Below are 20,446 nucleotides of genomic sequence, written 5' to 3'. Positions count from 1 at the left end.
ACCTGGATAAATTAAGGTTTTTAATAAAAGAAGAGCAAGATGGAGACATAAAATAAGCTCCATGTTGTGAACTAAGCAAAAAAAGATGGAAATAGACAGATGGAATAAAAAATGTAGGTACATTTTGCACTTTTCTTTGGTAAACCAGGTGCTGAATGATTATATAAATCTATACAGATCTTTAGGTAAAATTTGTGTTTTTTTATTTAAAATCCTTTTAATGTGATGCCAGAAAATATGTTAGATTCACAGTAGTTTTCTGGGGTATTAATGAGCATAAAGTAATAAAGCAACCTGCTTCCTTACTTGTTGAAAACAGGCTCCTACAATTTCTCTCTTACAAGAAAGACGCCATTATCTTATGAAATATAATAATTTTGAAGCTAAAATAGCCCCAGCCACTGCTGCTATTAAGGCAACAACATTGTAAAAATTTTTGTCAGGCAGCTATAAGTTTCATGTCTGCTAAGGAGCCGACAGCAGGCTGGGGTCTGAGCAGATAGCCCCACTATTTACCACTTAATATCAGCTTGTCAAACTCCCAGTGTTAGTCTACAAAGGGAAGGGAAATCTACTAAAAGCACGATAACTCCTCTATTTACCAGATTAAAGTAAAAGTATAATTTTGCCTTAATTTGCATTTTAAAATAACAGATGCTGTAGAAAAAACTAATTTCTTGTATAAAGTCAGTAAGATCATGTCATGTATAGCCAGAATATTGTTGAAAATTTGAGTATCTCAATGCACTATGGGAAATACATAATGTAGGATAATAACACAAAGTTTGATGTATTTAAGCCTTTATTACAGTTACTTATGATAATTTTCTGCTTTCAGGTAACATTTAAAACTGGAATATCACAATAGAGAAAATTAGTTCAGTCTTTAAACCCATCTGACAAGACTCATCAAAAATGTATGTTATAATTTATCACTATTACTGTAGTTTCTGTGTAAATGTATCAATTCTTGCTGGAATTTGTTTAGTTTGGATCACTGAAATATTTGTTCAACAAAACTGCACCGCCAGTTTTGCTGTACAACAATAATTCAGAAACAGATGTGAGTTTTGCTTAACAAAAAACAGACTAAAGAATTAGTAAATTCACCCACTGCTGACTCTTCATTATTATTATTGTTTAAAATAGGAACAATAATTGAAAAATGGAGGAACAAAATGAAGAACAGTTGGAACCTCTAATTGTGTGAGTTTTTCTGCGTGAGGTCTTGGTGTGATGTGAGTCAACAGTATGTCTGCTGAACTGACATAATGACAGATTTAATTTAGTTCCCTTATGTGTGGGAAAAAGTCTGTAGTTACTCTGCAGCCGCTCATTCCTGTGTGGAAGTGAATTAATCAATATGAACACAGTGCATTCCTTTTCAAAGTGGCGTTGATCAATACTTTACATTTTAGACCGAGTTTGATTAAATGCAAATTTATCCGGCATGTATTTTATTTAATTTTTTTTAGATTTGACCAGAATCAACCAAAATATTGCATCACATTTGTACAGAAACTGTGATAGTCCAGAGATGTCCTCTTGAAACTTCACTTTGACATTAGCTAAACATGCTAGCTGGACATAAAGACTTCTTCTTAAACTGCTTGAATTAGTTTTGCTGGGAATGGAAAAACAACAAAATGTGAGATATTCTGTTAAACTACAAACAATGTTTGTTTCCAAGTTGCAAATTCGATCCTGAAGAAAATGTTTTGTATTGCTCAATTCATGATTAGCTGTTGGCAACGCCTCCATGTCTCTTGTGTTAGCATGTTTTTTTATCCATTCATCCTTTATTTAAACACACCCGTCTATGCAGTACCTGTCTCCAGACGCAGAGAACACACTGTCAGTCCATCAGAGAACAAATTTAGTTTTCTATGAACAGATTTCTGTGACATGTTTTTCTTTTAAATTTATTTTCACAGAAAGCAGCATAATGCTAATAAAATATAAATACTTTCAATTTAGGTGTTTTATTACAGCCCCTTGATTTTTATTTATTTATTTATTTATTTATTTTACATTTTGCCACATCAAGCTAAGGCTGTTTTGAAAAGTAGAATAATGGGCAAAAAGTTTTAGTCTGTTGATGGTTAAAGATAATTGAGCCACACATTAAAAGTCTTTCAGATTTAAGTGCAGCCAAAGAAAGCAGTGACTTTTTGAACTGTGGGCTGATTACCTATGCAAGGCAAACTTTCCAGATTTATATTTGCTTAAGAGGTTTAAAGAAAAGGTTTATTGCTGTAAACACTGTATTGCACTTTGATAAGTCCTAAGTGCTGCAATTCTCAATTCACAGTTTTGTAAAACAAAAAAGAAATCGTCCTTCCATGTTTTAATGTAGAGTTCCGAGAAACAACGTTAAAGCTCAAACATATTTCGTGTTTTATGAATTCTATTAACAACAAAGTAAAATAGTAATTTGTTTCCATTGTCTTGCTCAGTTTAAACTGCGGTTTTTGTCCTAATGATGCTTGTTCCAGTTTTTCTCGCTGTGTTTACGACTGTCTTGGACGAGTTACTCTGTAATGCATACACTAAAGTATTGCTAGCGGCAAGTGGCCTTGCAGGGAGTTTAAAACTTCTGAAAAATCAGGACCGACAGTAATGCAGGCTCCTACAGAAACCTAAATCAAACTTTCTTGTTTAATTTTAACTGTATCCAGTGACTTCATGTGAAATGTAACATGAATTATGGACAGAGGTGGAAAGCCAGCGCTCCGAGCTCTGGAAAATACTTGCATGCAAACGAAGCAACTTGTAGCATCCTCTCATTTAAATTTATTTTAAAATACTGCACCCTTCCTGCAAACTCAGCTTGAGAACACATTTTAGTGATTATTATTAAGACAGAAATACACTTCTTATTGTGTAAATATTTACCCCAGAGAGTTCGATGTACTGCAGCAGACTCTCTGACCATCTCTGCTCCCAGTGTCTCTACTGATAATTCAGCCAATTCAGCCAAAATAGCTGGAACAAATATCACCACAAGTGGAGTAATAGACTGAGACAGAGAAAGAGAGAGAAAGAGAGAGAGAGTTTTAAGTAGAATCAGCCTTGATCTATCCTTAGAGCCTATAGTAGCTTAGTTTGGACTAGTATCTGGATCTCGGGGGAATCAGGTGAATGAGGTGGGACTTTGGCTGCAGCAGCAGGAAGTCAGAGGCTGCTGTGTCCTGATGTGCTCAACCTAAAGCCATTAAGATTTGAGCTTCCACAGTTTGAAGTTGGAAATCTAGCCTTTGTGAAATAAATCTGCCTGAGGTGATGGGCACTTGTAGAAAAAGAGTTTGTACAATTGCATTTGGGAAGGAATAAGACGGTTATTCTGGGACAAATTCGTTGGTTTGCTTCCACAAAACAACAAAACAAAAACAAAACAATGTCGCTATGTTATCCTGATATAGTGCTACTAATCACATGAGCCAAGTTTCATCCTGGTAAATAATATAACAGCCCTGACCTTAAATGGTACATTTACAGGTGATAGTTGGACAAATTGAGTTTCTTGCACATATAGCACTACACTACCTCTATTTATTTTGTTGTTAGCATGTGCATACACATGTTGTTAGCTTGAACTGCTAGTTTCCAGTCTCCAACCAGAACCTGGGTTCGTTGAGTTTGGCCTTATTCCCACCTTCAAGTTAAATATGATTGTTAAAATGTTCTTTTTAGTAATATCCGTTTGAGGCAAAACTAATTCTGCATCTTTTTGGCTTGTTCAGCCTGTTAGCTCTACATTGTAGTTAGTTAATTATCTCCTGAATAGTTTATTCTAAAATTTCCTCTGAACTTTACTAAAGGCTGCCAGGCTACCACCAGCAATACTCTTACCACCCACTCAAATCCTAGTGAGGCTTTGGCAGCAACACACTTCTCTGTCTTATGCCATGAATGTTGGCTTATCGAAGCTGTTATCATTTTTGATGCACACATTTTTATAGCATCATGTTACTTTTCTCATGAAACTGTCATTTTTTGTTTTCAAAATTAAGTATCAAGTACTGGAACTTATTAAATATAAATATTTTTTCAGAATCTGAAAAACAGCTAATGGTGAGGTTGATGGTTGGTACATTTTCATGAGCACAAAAGGAATGTCTGCATGGCATAGACTGAGATTATGTGATTATTGAGCCGTTACACGTTGCCACTTGGGTATAAATATGGTGTTTCAGAATGATGACAGTCATACTGCTGAATGACTCAGGCTGGTTTAGCTGGTGATCACTGTCCATGCTGCAGTGTCACATTCAGAGAAAGGCAATTCTGCACCTATTATCTATTTATCTTATGTTGCTAAATATCCTACATTTGTTATGTGTGGTGGTGAGATTTGTACAGGTTTAAGGTTAGAAAACAGACCCTACCATCCTGAACACAAACTGCTTAGACGTTTACCTTCATGCTGGCGCTACAAGGCTCTAATTGCAGAAATGAGCCACCAGGGACACAGTGGAACCAAAGTCAAATTTCTTGTTTCTGTGCTCAAGCTTGTCCAAAAAAGCTGATTCTGATCAGAGATTCTGAGAGAGAGAGCAGAGGGATGACTGAAATATACTGTATTACCAAAAGAAATGTAATCCTCTGAGCTTTAAAAAAAAACCATGAAATTGATACTATCTTCATATTTGTCCCCAAGGTATCATTTCTAACGACCAGGAAAATCAAATCATCACGCAGAGCAATATGCAGTCATCAAGACTACATTTCTTCATAGCATCACTGCTGCCATATGAAAAACATTTACATATTTAACAATGTCTGTTTATTTTGGCCTTTTGTGAGAAACATTTGGGAATAAAAGTGCTTTCCTCCTTTTCAAATGAAAGAAAAGAAAATCACTTTAGGAGCCCCTTGTTAACGCAGCATTGTTGTGTAAGAGTGAGTCAGCATAAAATGCAAATGACAAATATTTTATTGTACTTCAATCATATGCACACTCTTAAGAAAATCCATAGGTAGACATGTGCCTTCCAGCACTCTGGTAAAATTTGTGCCGTTTCACGTCAGCAGCTATATGCTGAAGCAGAATAAAGTGGATTCTTTCTAAAACGATACGATTATCTCCAGTGTTTTCACCCTGTGTTGACTCGTTATTACTTGAATTTATTTTTGTAATAATCTGTATTATAAAAAAACTTTAACTGAACATAACTCCGCCTACTAAATAGTGGTAAGAGGAAGTTTCTTGGTATGTGTTAAATATGTATCAATAGGCATTTCTGGTGTACATATTACATATTGGATGTGTTTTGGTTTCAGGGAAATTTGCTGCAGTTGTCTGTAGTTTTATTGTGAAGTGATTTAGTTGCCATGAAAGTTGAATAGCTTTTAAATATAGACAACAGAATAAGTAAATGCTGTCAATTTGTAAATTTTCCAGCAGAAACGGTTGTTCCTGGGCTGTTCAGGGCATCTTCAAATTCAGTACAGCTACATTCCTACAGCTGTGGGTTTTTGCAATTATCCAAGCCTTTTGGAAAGAGGCTGAGGCAGATATCCTATTGACTTATCACTATACTGATTCAGCCCTCTCTTCAGGAAAACAACTCGCTCCTTCGAATTATCCCAGGGTTAAGTATTTAAAGTCTGAATCAATCAGTTAGCTCTGGATTGTTGGAAGGTCTTCCGAAAAAATCCACAAAAACAAAAACATCCTGGCAGCGTATTTCTCACTGCGACTCGCACCAGGAGATAATGCTGCGAGAGGGCTAAAAGATGGAAATGAGTGATACAACTCAAGAGATTATCAAAGGGCAGACGGAGAGAAAAGAAGAGAGGAAGGGTGGTGGAACAGAGGGGATATCTGTGCCTTTAGGCTCCGGCTGCAAGGTTGATACCCTGATGGAGAGATAAGAGAAAGAGGGAATAATAGGAGAAAGAGGACATAGGAAACAGAAGTTGATGGAGGAATGAAAGAGAGGCCGAAAACGATACCACGGCGGTCATCTTGAGACGGGGGGGAGATCGAGCTCCAGTAGATTTTAGAGATAAGGAGATAGTGATTGAGGTAAGCATGTGAATGCAGGGTGGGTAGAGGAAGTGTGGATGTCTATTCCTGTTGATGGCCCGTCAAACCGTGTGTATTCTGATCCGCGAACTCTGCGAGATATCATCAACTCTGCTTGAACTCGCAGCGCAGAGGGGAGAAGAGAGAGGTGAAAACCAGTCGGGGAGAATTGAGATGCCCCCGAGGGCTCCGTGTCACAAACTATTAGTTAGAGAAATGGAAATTAAATAAATTAAGTGGCCCACTGAGTAAAAGCTACTTGCATATGCACAAGTACGCCCTAATAGGCAAACATGCCGCTTTTAGAAAAACATAAACAAGCCAGCTGAGGAGAATGCCTCGGATGAGAACTTGTAGCAGTTTAGTGGTCGAATTATCATGATTTTTTTTATTTTTAATTTTTTTATGCGTGGAGCGCCGTGCCTTCTTTGGTGCTGGGATTTAGCACGATAAACACAGCTGGGATCAGACTGCTGATTTTGCTAGGAGCATGCTACGCTTGTCTAGGAGGGCTCGTCTGTCTGGCCCCCGGCCAACGCTCTCTCTCACACACACACACACACAGCACAGTGTCACGTCACACAAACATTTTCCTAAAGCTGGGTTCACATCGGACAGAGCCTCTCCGAAAGCTACATCCATCCGCTTCAACCCGGCTGCCCATGCTGTGTCACCCGTTATGTGTACAGCCGCCTCACGAGGATCCCTCAGACAAACACAATCCCACTCCTCTGCTGTGGAGTTAAACGCTGCGATGAGACAGACATGACCGAGATGGGCCGGACCAAGACAGAGGATCGGATCAAGCCACTTGTAGCTGGCAACGCTCGGCTCTCTCAGGGCCTCTTCATCAAGTGAACCAAGGTAAAACAAAAAAACTAAAAAAACAACGGGCCAGAACTGGGAGGGAGACACAACGGGGAGAGGCAAAGGGAAAAGAGACAGAGAGTAGCATAAGATGATAAGTGAACATCAGCCTTTCTGTCTCTTTTTTTTGGACTCTTTTATAGAGACACATGAAAAGACATGATTGAATGAGCAAGTGGAACCTACTCCACCTTGAGGTTTGCTGTCAAGGCTTTGCGGCGCTCCGTCATGAGCCGCTGTAATGAGCCTAAAGGGAAGGCAGGAGAGGAAAAGAGGTGGAAGAAAATAAACTAGCGATGAGGGAGAAACTCGTGGCGGGAGCCGAATCGATGTTTTCATTCTTGAATGCAGAAAAGTGTCCATTAACAGCAGCAGGGCCGAGCAGCTGTTGGATCATCACTCCAGCACGTCGTCACTGACTGTCCTTTTGGGTTGCTTGGAAAAAAAAAAAAAAAAAAAAAGGCCGGGGTTCTTTGATCTCCACCAAAAAGCGAAGGAACCTGGGAGTCGAGCTGTTCTTTGGGTTTTGCTCCATTGTTTACCTTCAAACAGCAGGGACCTTTCTACAGCCCTCTTTGTTCTCTTTGTGTCATTTTATTTTGACCCAGAAGTGACTCTGGTACCAACGCGCTCTGGTACTCATGATGTCTTTAATTTCACTATCAAAAATGAAAATCTAAGTGAGCGAAAACACAAACCATTTTGTAACCTTTTTCTTTTTCAAAGAGGAAACTATATAGCTGGTCTGTTATGCTAGCATTCATAAACTATCTACTTTCATAAACTCAAATTATGTCTTAGGGAATTATTGGGGTTTGCATTAAACTAAAACATTTCTTTGCACAGTTTTATAGTTTTCCAGGCATCTGCAGACAGAAGTCATGTTGCATTTTATGCAACTTTCATGTCATTATCATGATCATCATCATGAAGAAGCCAGTTGCTGTAAATCCGGATGTAAACAATCTTAGAAAAGCTTGTGAAGTGCATCACATCATCCAACAGACTCCTCTACAGACATTGCAGTCGGCTTCCTTAGTTTTGTCACAAAACTGTTGGTTTCCATCGCTCAACCATTTCAAAGTGCGTCCATATATGGCAGCATACATTATTACTCCCATATATCCACATGCACAGAAGAAGAACATTGACATCACACAACTTCCAATTTATAAATTGGATTGTAAAATTTATAATTGTGTCCTGTAGAGTCAGTAGAACCAAAGATATCAATTATCTGCAAATAACTACATTACTATCCGATGACTGTGGCTGATGTCACTGTTAATATATAATCATACAAAGAATCATGTTCAAGTTCTAAGGCAGCAAATTATTAGCAATATTTAAACATCCACATATTCTTAAAAATAAATATTGACTACTTTTTTGTTAAGCATCCAATGCTTTTTGACTGCTTAACAAAAAATATTCACATGGACTTTAGACATTTAATTTTTGAGTCTAATAACCTGGGTGGTTATATTTTCACCATATTTTGGAGATTTCTGGTGTGTAGAATCAGGGCTGTGCTCCTCTGAGGACATGTTGAAGAAAACATGCGGTAAAACAGTTTTCGAAATGAAAAATATCATATTTAAATTGTTCATATGAACTATGATATCGTACATGATAAAGTTCTTGCTTTTTAATAGTGACTGAAGAATATTTGTTTTGAAAATCTTCACTGACATGTGAACGTTCCAGCTATCTTTGCAACAGAAGTTATCATTTTCATCACTAATGTTACAGAATCCATCTGTATTTAAATAACGCTGAAGAAAATCCATCCATCAGCGTGGCATCAGACTCGCACAGCGGTGTCTGGAAATTGAAAGCTGCATGTTGAAATTTGACGTTGATCATAATGTGGCCTGACGTTTGTTGATGTATGCTTCCTGGACGTTGACAGGGAAAGCAGAGAGTGAAACATTGTGATTGTGCAATTATAGAAGTTATCATAAAACTGCAGAATTTCATCTGCAGACCAAGAACGGTACAGAAGAAGTTGTATTTGAAATTTCTGTTTTTGTGTTATTTTGTGTTATTTGTTTTGTGATTTTTTTTTTCTTTTTTTGTTTGTCTTCATGTTTGTTTGTCTTTATGCATTTCAGTGCAGTTCAGTTCCTTCATTGTCCCCCAAGGGGGACATTTGTTTTGCAGCCAGGCATTTGAAGCATACAGCACAACATAAAAGTGCATGAGAAGTGTTAAAAACAGGCATTTCATCAAGGTATAAAAATAAATTATAAGGTTTTAAAAAGCTGTCATTGTGGTTAGACTGAGATTCATTAGCAACCACACAGCTGAAATCTAATCACTCTTCAACAAAAATCTGTACACCATTTGATGTTATACCGACATCTTTGCTTTCTCCTTTGGAATGTATTTTTTATTACATATGTGTATAATATGGGATCTTATGTTCATTTTGCATGTGAATTTAAATACTGTCCACACCAAATCTCTACATCTTTTCCCTCATTCTGAATTTGTCTCTTTCAACAATGTAGAGTTGCTTTCCTCAGATATCCTGCTTTGTTTGGGAAGGTGTGAAAGCATATCCAATCTCTGGCGGAGCCAAAACAAGCAAAATCTGGGCCACCTGAAAATGTAGGTTGTGCTTTGCATTCAGATGAACCGTGGAACGGTGTAATGCAGAACTATCCAGTGAACAGAACGAAAGAAAGTGAACCCGAGGGAGGAAGTGACAAATGACATAAAAACATAGTTTTGATCTCAGAACTTTGAAGTCTTTGCGGTACCTTGTTCTGTGACGACGTCACCATAGCAACACGTCACAGCCTCTTTTGCCTGCATTCAACATGTTGTGTGGCTCATTGTCTCACCTTCATGGTCTCTTACTAGGCATCTTCTTATAATAGCGCTCCTAGATAGCAGCTGAAGCTGTATCCAGGTGGTTTACTCTAATTTTAAGAGTCCATCGTAAACGTGAACTGAACCTGAAGAAGGTTGGAAAGTTTTTGACACTTTCCGCCCAATAGGGCAAAGTCCACTGCACCATCCTGGTATGAAAGAACCCAAAGTCTGCCCTGCATTTTCCATCATCTCAGGGACCATTTGAATACAGGTTGATCAGGGCAAATGTGGAAGAGCCTGTTTCATTTATGTCTGTCCACCTGTAGTTTTTTTTTCCGGTTTCTGTCCAGGCCTTACCACAAAGCTACTGCTACAGGTCTCCTAGATTTATTGAGGTGTTTGGTCAACAATCTGCAAGCGTTTTCAGAAACACTTTATTTGAAGGGATGTGCGTAAGACTGACATGACGCTATCATAAATATGATAGCCCCTGTCGTGAACATGAAGGAGTCTTTGTGAATGTTTATGACTGTTGTCATGAAGTGTCATCGGGTAAATAATGACACTTTTAATGCAAAGTTGCTTTAATAGTTGCATTAAAAGTACCAACTTTGCATTAAAGTGTATACATTTACCAAATAATGCAAAGTTGGTACTTTTAATGCAACTATTAAAGCAATTTTGCGTTAAAAGTGTCAATATTTAGCTAACGACAATTCATGACAACAGTCATAAACATTCATAAAGACTTCTTCATGTTCATAACAGGTGTTATGTCATATTTATGACAGTGTCATATAAATCTTATGCACATCCCTTCAAATAAAGTATTACCACGTTTTCTTTAAATGTGGGAGGTTTCAGTACATTCTCCATCAGTTTCAACCTTAATGAGGAAGAGGAACAATGTAAGAGGATGCAGGTGTAGATTAGCTCTCACTCAGATTAGACATTTGTACTTCCTGGAGTCGGCAGACTGGTGTGCTTGCCTGTTGCAGTGTGTGCAGTCAGAGGAACTCATGCCCAAGAAAAACCTAAATCTGTTTTTGGCTGATCACTTTGAGCTAATGAGATTGAAGAAGAATCACTTTACAAACCTCATGAGGAAAATCCTTTGACTAAAGAAGAAGTCACTAAATAGCCTCACAATCTGTTTGCTAAACCCATATTTAGTGACAAATTTGTCAAAGCTACATTTAGCCCTGTTTATTAATTTGTCATGTTTTGCGTGGTTGGCAGACTTCTGCTGTGTTGTTTCTGTATGTTGTAGGGAGATAATAGATTTTAAAAAATGAAGAAATACTTTCATATTGCTGGTGGAAATTTCGAGCAACTGTTGGCCCACTGACATAGAGGAAAATCCCATTTTCTGATTAGTTTCCCCGTTCCTAGAAACCAATCTTATGTTTTTTATTTCCCCAAAGTTAAATCTGCAGTGCTCTCATTTAATCAGGCATGTTGATTATGACTAATTTGTTGCCGTGGCAAGGAGAAGCAGAAGGAGGAGGGGTTTTTATTGTACATAATATTAGTAAGTCAGCGCAGAGGATTACAGTGTCTTCAGAGAACATTTCATTACTTCATTAGGCTCCCTCAGATAACCTTTCATTTCACATTAATAGTTTTCATTTAATCCCTGCCCATGTCTGAGCTGCTGCTTGCAATGTACGACATGATGAAAAAAGCCTGTGGAGTGACTGCTCCTGTACAAGTGGAGGTCCAGGTGATTAAGGAGTAAACTTCAAGGGGCCGCCGGTTCCATCGAACCCAGAACAGCTGCTGGAACAACGTGCTGCCGAACAGGATTTGTTAAGTCGGCTGCAATTTAGCGCCGGAATTTGTTTTTGTCTTGTAATTTCTAAGCATCTGCACTTTCGCTAATTCTTCTAGATTGATTTATCCCCGGTTCATTATCCCCATGGGCCAGATATTACTCGAGCGGAGATGCAGTTTGTTCACCTTTCACAGCCACTTGCCAAACTGTCTTTTGGCAAAACCCAACCCTAAGTTGCTCCCAGTAGGAGACGGGCATTTTGCTCGACAGCTTGTGTCTGAGTTTGAGGAATGTGCAAAACCCGGGAAAGCCCTAGTTAGATGGAGGTTTTTGAGCAAATAATTAGTGTATCCACATTAATGGCATGATATCAGAGTGTCACGAAAATGTTCGTTCATCCAAGTGATGAAGGTTTTTTCGTATAAACAGGCAAATTCTTGATCACCTTGGAAAACATTTACTGTATAATTTTGCTTTTGATTTGTGTGGGTGTCAGAAAACTAAGACAGAAACAGCTCTGTGAAAGTTTTGAGAACTATTAAATAAAAATGCAAACTAATTTCACAGGTCAGCACCCAAAAAATTGTCTGGCGTTTTTCAGCTGTTCTAGTGTCATTTTGATGAGCTGAATCCAAAAAAATCACATTGGTTTTGCTCAATCAGGTCAACTTTCTGAACTGTGGAGCAACATGAGTATCGAAATGCATGACTTGTTCTTACAAATGGATCAGTTTCCTGAGAATCTGGGATCAGTGAGTGAAGAGCAGGAGGAGAGATTCAATCACGACATAGAGGAGATGGAGAATTTTATACATGTACTTACCCTTATCAGTGTTTATTATTCAGTTCACAGAAATCCAAGTTTGTAACATTTAATCAATACACTCTGTTGGAAAACAATTTTTTTTCCTAAAACCTTTTTTGGATTAGAAATGAACTGATAATGTCACAAAAATGTCATCAATTTAGTCAGAAGATCGGATTTCTCTAAATCAAATTAAAATAAAATCCTGACCTGATTGATAAAAATGGAAGTCATGATTGGATTCAGCGGTGCAAATATTCCTAATTCAGCTGAAAAAACGTATACAACTTCCAAAAAATATATATTTTTTGTAACCCAGTGTAATTTAACTACAAGGAGGTTCGTCTGCGTTCACTTTACAAGTGTATTGACTCAAAAATGGACTGTGGGTAGAAGACAAAGACAGCCTTTCATCCACAACAGCATACATATTTAATGCAAATTTCTTACAACACTACCTGTAAGGCTTGGTGGTGATTGTGTAATAATTTGAAATAGGACTTTCTCTTGAATCTGCTGCTGGGTGAAATACTCTTTCTGTGTCCTAATATTGATTGTGAAAGATCAAATAAGTAAGGCATAAAACAAAAATGAACCTTCCAACAGGAAGACAATCTTTAGGAGTCAAACCACGATTATGAAATTCTGCAAACTGTCTGCAAGGGCCTGTTTCTACCTGAAAGAGTAATTACTACTATTATATAAAGTATATTATATTACATGCTGGATTGCAACTATCTACTCAGGCTCAGATGGTTGTTTTACAGTTTTATTGAAATACATGTCAATGTTATAGTTGCATATAAAACAAAACAACCAGTTAAAAGTCTCGCTTTGTGTTCTACTTTATTTGCCAGCTGTGTTTGGCACTTCAAACACAGGTAAGAGAAATTAAATTACATGCTAGCCATACTTGAAAACTTACAGGCAGCACAATGATAAACACAAAACAAAGCAATTATTACCTGAAGCACATTGATTAAACTCTGCAGCAAGAACAGAAAATCCTTGAGTTGGGTTAAGCTCAAGCTTAAGATATGTGAGCATCATACCCTCAGTATCTGCAAGTCAGCTGAGACTTGCAGTCTTTTACTTGAAGTAAATATTAAAGCAACATGAAACCATTATTAAATCATAAAGTCGTATTTGTTGTAATGCTAATCTACTCCGTAGATCAGGGGTGAGAACAGATTCTGTCAGGCAGAATTTGTCTCTACTCAAAAGCAGAGGAAGCAGTTCCATGTTTGAACAAAAAACAATTCGGGGTGCTGTCAAGTCGAGTTAACTCACTTTATTTATAGACCCAAAGATAAAAACAACACAAATAAATTACATGCTGATTTTGATTTTTGTCAAGTTTTTTCAAACTTTTTTTTATGCCACAACACTCAAATGTCAGCATATTTTTATTGAGATTGTATGTAATAGACCAACACAAAGTAGTGCATATTATGAAGTGGAAAAATAAATGATTTCAGAATCTCAGCACATCAGGAACAGAAATGTTCACTGTGTTCTTTGAAACGTGACTCAGTCAGATCAAATGGAGAGCAACTGTGAACTTCAAGTCTTTAAACAGATTCTGAACTGGATTTTGGTCTGGACTCTTTTTTCATTTCACTATTGAAGCTTAAGCTGCATGTTTCAAATATTTATCTATATTTAACTGGATTTATCATCCATTCACTCCCGACGAAAAGCATAGTGCTGCCCTTACCGTGTTTAAAGAGCCAGTATTATCTAATATTGACTTTTTTGAGATGTCCGTCATCTTATAATGTTATTCCCTCATTGAAAACATAACTGGAGTGTTGACTTGATTCTTCCATTCATGCTTGAGAAACTCTTTAATCTCCCATGGCAACCATTCAGCTGTGAAAAACGTGTGGTGGGACCTGGCTCCGCCTTCAAGGACGAAGCTCCTCCTCAAAGTTGCCATTTCCAAACTTCTGAGCTTCTGCCTCATAGAGCTGCCGTCCCCTGCAACTCCCCCACTCAGCTCCTTCAGACTAGCCAGCAGCAATTAGCAAACAGCTGGTGGAACTGCACATGTGCTGGGCTCATGTTAGAAACTACTTCTCACTGGTAAAAACATTAAAGGGTTAAAAGAGGAGCCATATTGTGATGACTTCCTGAAGGTGGAGTTTCAGAAAGAACAGGAGTTTCTTAAAACGACAGTCGCAATTTCAAATTTTTTACCATGTCAAATTTTTTAAGTCACATTTGATATATACAGCATTTCTATAACAACTGAAGGTAACATAGTTACTTGTTTGTGCCATAAATGCCACTATGTGGCTGGAAAACACACAACACATAATAGGGATGATTTTGTCTGTTTTCAGTGGTAACACACCAGACATGCCACCTACACTGCAGAACACCATGTTCTGTTCACTGGGGTGGGCATTTGTTGTTTTCACCCCTCCATCCACCCCTCTCTAAATCCCCCACTGTGCAGCCTTAATTGCATTCTCCAGGGAGTGATGAGTTTGGACACCAGACACTAAACATTAGCTATTCATAACTCCGTAGCACCATATTAAAAATCTGTTCAACTTGGCTGCCTGAAAACGCAGGATTCTGCAGGGCTAGTCGGAGAATCACAGGCGTCTGTCGGAGGCTGCAATTTTCCTGGACACCAGTGAAACAGCCCCTATTATACAACACATTAATGGCCCAAAGCCTGTCATGTTTTGTACATAGGCTGGCATTATTGAAATCCCCGGCTTTTCAAATTCCTTTTTAATTCTCTTAGAAAATGTCCCTCTCATGCCTGGCTCATTACTGGCCGCATCACAGACAATACTGCGGATATTAGCGGGCGACCTGCGTGACTTCAGGTCAAAGTTCGGCTGGTGAAATTGAAAGGATTTGACGGGTATAGAAACCGTTTGTGTACAGAAGCAGCTCTCAGTCGAGCCGTTTTGTTTTTCCTTCCCCACGTCGTGAATTATGGTCTTTTTGAGATCTTTATAAAGAAAAAAGATGATTGATCACACTCTCGCTCGCAACAATGAGAAGCTGATCTGCTCCTTTTCCCAATAATGCGTCTCCCGGAAATTAGTTATTGCCACTTCGGAATATATATCTCGGGGTGTGCAGAGAGTGAAAGATTTGAAACCCTACAAAGTAAAATCTATCCAGCACCAAGAAAAATCCACATTTTCTGGACAACAAAGCATTAGACAACAAAGGATTTAATTGTCAGAAACCAAGCAAACTCCTCCATGAGTTTTCGCCACATGAACTTAGAATGCAGGTTAAAAATGTCATCCAAACAAATTCCCAGAAATTGGTATGCCTTGACAAGCCAGGCTCTCCTCAGTTTGCTCCTGACAAATGGCAGATCTGTTTACCTTTGATAATCTTGTCAGATCTGAGATTGACTCATCACCCTGTCTCTGTAAATCTCCGTCTCTTTGACTCATCGACCCGCAGACGTAATGAAAGCTAATCTGAGCCATCGTTCATTTGGTCCGCAGGGTTGAAGATCCGCGAAGTGATGATCAACGTGTCCCGTCAGCAGGTGGAGGACTTCCACGGCCCGGAGGACTACTGGTGTTTGTGCGTCGCCTGGAGTCACCTGGGGACCTCCAAGAGCCGCAAGGCAAGCGTCCGCATCGCCTGTAAGCGACGTCATCTCCCTTTGATTCCACGTTGACCTGACTGTCTCTGAAATCAGTGTTTCTTTTTTTCCTTGTCAAAACATATGATAATCGATATATTTTAAGGTCACAAATGTACAAGCGAACCATTTCCTGTTGCGTCCTAATGTGTTCTTTTTTTGTTGTTGTTTTTTTTATGTTGAATTTTCATTGTCTTTTCTAGACCTGAGGAAGAACTTTGAGCAGGACCCCCAGGGCACCGAAGTGCCTCTGAACGGCATGATTGTTCTGCACTGTCGTCCCCCAGAGGGAGTGCCAGTGGCTGAGGTGAGGGGCTGCTTGCTCTTCAAAGAAACATTTTACCCTGTGTTGCCTTGAGAGCAGCTGTCATCTGTCTGGTTTACTCGAAGTTGTCACCAGAGAATCTGCTTTCGCTCTGCAGATTCAACATATCAGAGACCCATCTGCACTTTGTGTTTCAGTTCAGAGGGGGCTTTAGTTGTACGCCGAAGATTCAGATAGTTTGAGCTTTTAGAGTTCTGTGTCCGTGTCAGGCATTAGTTGGATCGTGGGGGCTGATTTATATTTCTGTATACGTTGCAAAAGTATTCATCCACTGTGGAATTTCATGTGATAGACCCAGACAAGGTGGTTCATAATTGTCAAGAGGGAGAAGATTGATGCATGGTTTTGAAAATCCGAAAAGGGTGGCCGATGTTTCTATTCAGTCCCTCTGGGTTCAAACTTTTGCACTTACAGTTGCAAATGTTTTGTAATAAATCTATCACAAGTAACTTTTCAGCAAGACATAGGCACTTCTTTTAAGTGAATAACTGTTTCAGTGAATAATTTATTAACTTAAACTACTTGTAAGTTAGTGTACAAAGATATTTGCACTAGAAACTGAACCAAATATAATTGGTAAGATGTGGTATTTCTGCAGTGCATCGGGTGATTTTAACACTTGAACATGTTTTGAGTTAAATCATTGGACTGTGGATTTGCTGACACTTTTTGAACTATTGACCACAAAGTTCTCTTGTGACGCTCTCTGACCTTCCTCCACACATTTGCCATGTCTCCTACGTGGCTTATGTCAAGCTGCGAATATGACTTTCTCTCAACAATCTCTTCCTTTCTGCCACTCCTTCATGAAAGGTCAGATTAATGAAGTGCACAACATGTAGTCATTGCGTGAACCGATCCCCCTCACTGAGCCGCGGACCTCCGAGTGACCTTGATCTTCTCGACTGGTTATCCTTGTCCAGGCTATCAGCTTAAGTGGACACCGTGTCTTGGTAGTTTTGCATTTGTCCCACACTCATTTCTATTTTTGGATGATGGATAAAACAGTGGTCCATGAGACGCTCACATTTTGAGATATTTATTTTTAATCCAACCCTGGTTTGAACTTCGCTGTGACTTTCTCCCTGACCTGTCTGCAGCGTTTATTGCAGTGTTTCTCTCATGCAGGTTTGTGAACAGCTGAGATTAAATTATGTGCATCTGACCTCCAGCTACTCAAGGTCAGATTAGATTGACTAGATTTTATGTAGAGGAATCTGAATACTGAATACTGCAGCACAATTCTTCTGAATTTTTACTTGTGAAATACAAAAATAAACAAAAAACACACACACGCACAGACACACACACAGTTGATCATTTTCTTTCCACTTTACAGCTATTTGAAATGACAAAGCAACTGTGCTGCTTTGTCACTTTACTTTTCAAAATAATACATTGGAGTCTGTGGTTTTTAAAGTGGCAAAACATAAGAATAAAAATGTGAAGAAGCATATTTTTCTTCATGCAATTTTCAGTCTTAAAGGGGTGCATAATTGCCTGACAACAAAAAAGAATAAAAAATCAGCTGTCACTGTCTTTTTAATTTTTACTATGAATACAAAATGAGGCTTTCGTGGACAGTCTTGTTGAGTGGTGTGTGTTCTGCTGCCGCCGCTCGCTGATGCCGCTGTGTTCCTCCATGCAGAGGCTCAGCAGGGAAATATGTCAATATCAAAGCCTGTGTGCCCAGCCATCTGAAGCTTTCCATTTACTAACAGACACAGCCTGTGATCTGTACAAAAACAAAGCGCCAATCCTACCCTCCAATTTTAAAAACACCACACCCAAAACGGCGAGCTTTTAAATACGCTAAGCACAAGGTTACAAATGTTGAAAAGTTGAGGCTTTTGTCAATTCTGGCAAGCTATTGTTCATGTTTGGGATGTTTAGCGTGAAAATGAAGTTTACGTGACGCTTGCCGAGGATTTCGGTTCTCACTCATTTAAGTCTGAAACCTCTTGTCGTATTCTGCTGCTGACGCACTGATACTAGAGCTTTTGTTCATCAGTCAGTGATGACTTTATTACCAAAGTTCAGTGAGAAGCAATCATTGGAGATGAGAAAAGGCAACAGCCACCTTTGGTGTGCTGAGGCTGACGATGACGAAGAAGAAAAGTTCAAAGAAAATTTTCAGGTGGTTGATCTATAAAGAAAATTAGTGATCAAAGGAATTATTATGGCCTTCAAATCAAAGCAGTTCTTGATCTTTGTCACTGTTTTTCTAATTCAGATCCAGTCTGTTTTTCTGTTTCTCTGTATTTAAACAAAAAAGGTAACAAATATCGGTTTGATTAAATAAAATGTTCTTTAAGCTGAAGTGTTGAAAGAAAAATTTTAATATTTTTACCTTTTTTCTCACTTACAAAATTTCAGTTTTAAAATAAAACTTTTTTTAGGTTTTCATTAAGACTAGACTTGTGATTTTGAGCTTAGATTTATTAAATTTACAAGAACGTGAACGTCAAAACTGCAACAAATAATTTTACAAGGGGTTAGGAAATAATCAGAGTGACCTACATTGAAAGAAAACAAAATAATTATTTTTTAAAAAGTCCTCAATTGTTGTCATGTAGGGTTTTCGAATCAAAATGCAGATAGAGTCTCAGAATACAGATGATGGAACATGAGGAACAAACCAGAGCGACAGCAACTGTAAACTCTAGCAGTGACAGACGGATACCAAGGAGCTTAAACACAGAGGAAATGTGAATATGACATGGAAAGAATGTAGATTATAATCTAAGCTGGGAACTGAGGGAACGGTGGAAAATGGACAATCTGAATGGAAACTGCTAAGGTCTGCTAACAAAAAACTAAAACAAAATGCACAGAAAAGACAGGAGAAAGAATTAAACCTCAACGCAAAGGAATGAACTAAATACCTTAACACAGGAAAATAATCTACTTTCAAACACAAGTGAGAAGCAAAACTCAAGCAATGTTTTCTGTTATGTGTGAAATCATAAAACAGCAGAATGCAAGTAAATTTTTCTCAATATTTTATTTTGATTAACTGTCCTAAAATTTGCGTATTGTGGAAAAATGTATTCCTAAAGACAAATGCATAACATGCAACATGATATGCCCAGTGTGTCTCCGACGTGGATTGTAACAATCTGTAAACATGACTTTCTTTTCACAAAAGATGCTCTACTTTAAAAGAGAAATGTTCCATTCCTTCACTCGAGCTTTGAATCGCTGCAGCCCCTCCAGAGTAACCAATCTTGTCAGTTTATGTTGATGGCCATGTGTAGGCATTGTGACAAAAACAGTTACAACAATTCAACCTTGTGGTGTTTCTTTTTTGAACTTCATTTCACTGATTAACATTTTTTCCCGGAAAAGTCTCAAAAGAGATTTTATCCTTAACAATCCCTGTAGGGCTGCATGCGTGAGGTCATCTTATGTTTTTTCAAGATGGTAGGTTTTAATGCTTCATATTTAATATTTGCTTTATTAAAACAAAATCCGTCAGAATGCAAGTTATTCAACCCTAGTTTTGCAGCTGCTCTTTGAAGGCGGAGAAGGACATGCCAAGAAAGAGGACCAAAGCCTTTCATGTTTTCGCTCAGAAATTAGCAGAAGAGTTAACCAATTATATTTTAATTAGCAGAGAGTGAAGCCCAAGGCTGTCTTCAGAGACCAGCATTTTTCTTGCATGTATTTAACTCAAAGCAGTTCAGTTAGTGCACAAAGAACACGCTGAGGATCTCATTGGTACATTAAAAACCTGTTACGTGCAGCACCAAATTTTCCAATTTATTATTTACCATTATTTATGTAAATCAAATCCACAAAGCATTATATAGAATGACAGAAAGTTGCCCCAGAAAGATGGAAGTGAACTTGGCAGCAGTACATGCATTAGAGATTTTACAGCCACGACAATGATGGACAGATGTCCACAAGCTTTCAGACAGTGTTTAACCCGACTGGCAGGAAAATGCTCTGTGACATTTTTACAAAATCACAAATACATTCAAAGTCTGCCCTCGCTTAGTTTAGCCAGTTTTTAATTGGATTTCTTATTCTGTTTGCCTGTTTAGTTATTTGACACTCACACTACTGACTTTTGATTCTTGTACCACCGCTGGCTTTATTTAGCGTACATTCAGGCACTAATTGGGTGACGTACCGGCAGGGGGCTGCTGCTCGCAAAACATCCAGCTGCAGCTAACAATCTGTGTCTGAAC

At 38.4% G+C, this 20,446-nt stretch overlaps 1 protein-coding gene across 2 annotated transcripts in view; it reads left to right on the top strand.

Annotated features, from left to right (window-relative positions):
* unc5da (unc-5 netrin receptor Da) overlaps nucleotides 1-20,446 on the top strand; it is a 226,422-nt gene that overhangs the window by 142,853 nt on the left and 63,123 nt on the right. For both annotated transcript variants that reach the window (XM_015045841.1, XM_015045840.1), the window contains exons 3-4: nucleotides 15,783-15,926; nucleotides 16,129-16,232. In XM_015045841.1, the coding sequence (XP_014901327.1) occupies nucleotides 15,783-15,926; nucleotides 16,129-16,232 (248 nt within the window). The remainder of the gene's footprint in view (nucleotides 1-15,782; nucleotides 15,927-16,128; nucleotides 16,233-20,446) is intronic.

Source organism: Poecilia latipinna, unplaced genomic scaffold (genome assembly GCF_001443285.1).
Source record: "Poecilia latipinna isolate Pla-1442-1.1 unplaced genomic scaffold, P_latipinna-1.0 Scaffold749, whole genome shotgun sequence".
In the NCBI taxonomy this organism is placed as follows: domain Eukaryota; kingdom Metazoa; phylum Chordata; class Actinopteri; order Cyprinodontiformes; family Poeciliidae; genus Poecilia; species Poecilia latipinna.
This window is presented reverse-complemented; position numbering and strand designations above follow the sequence as displayed.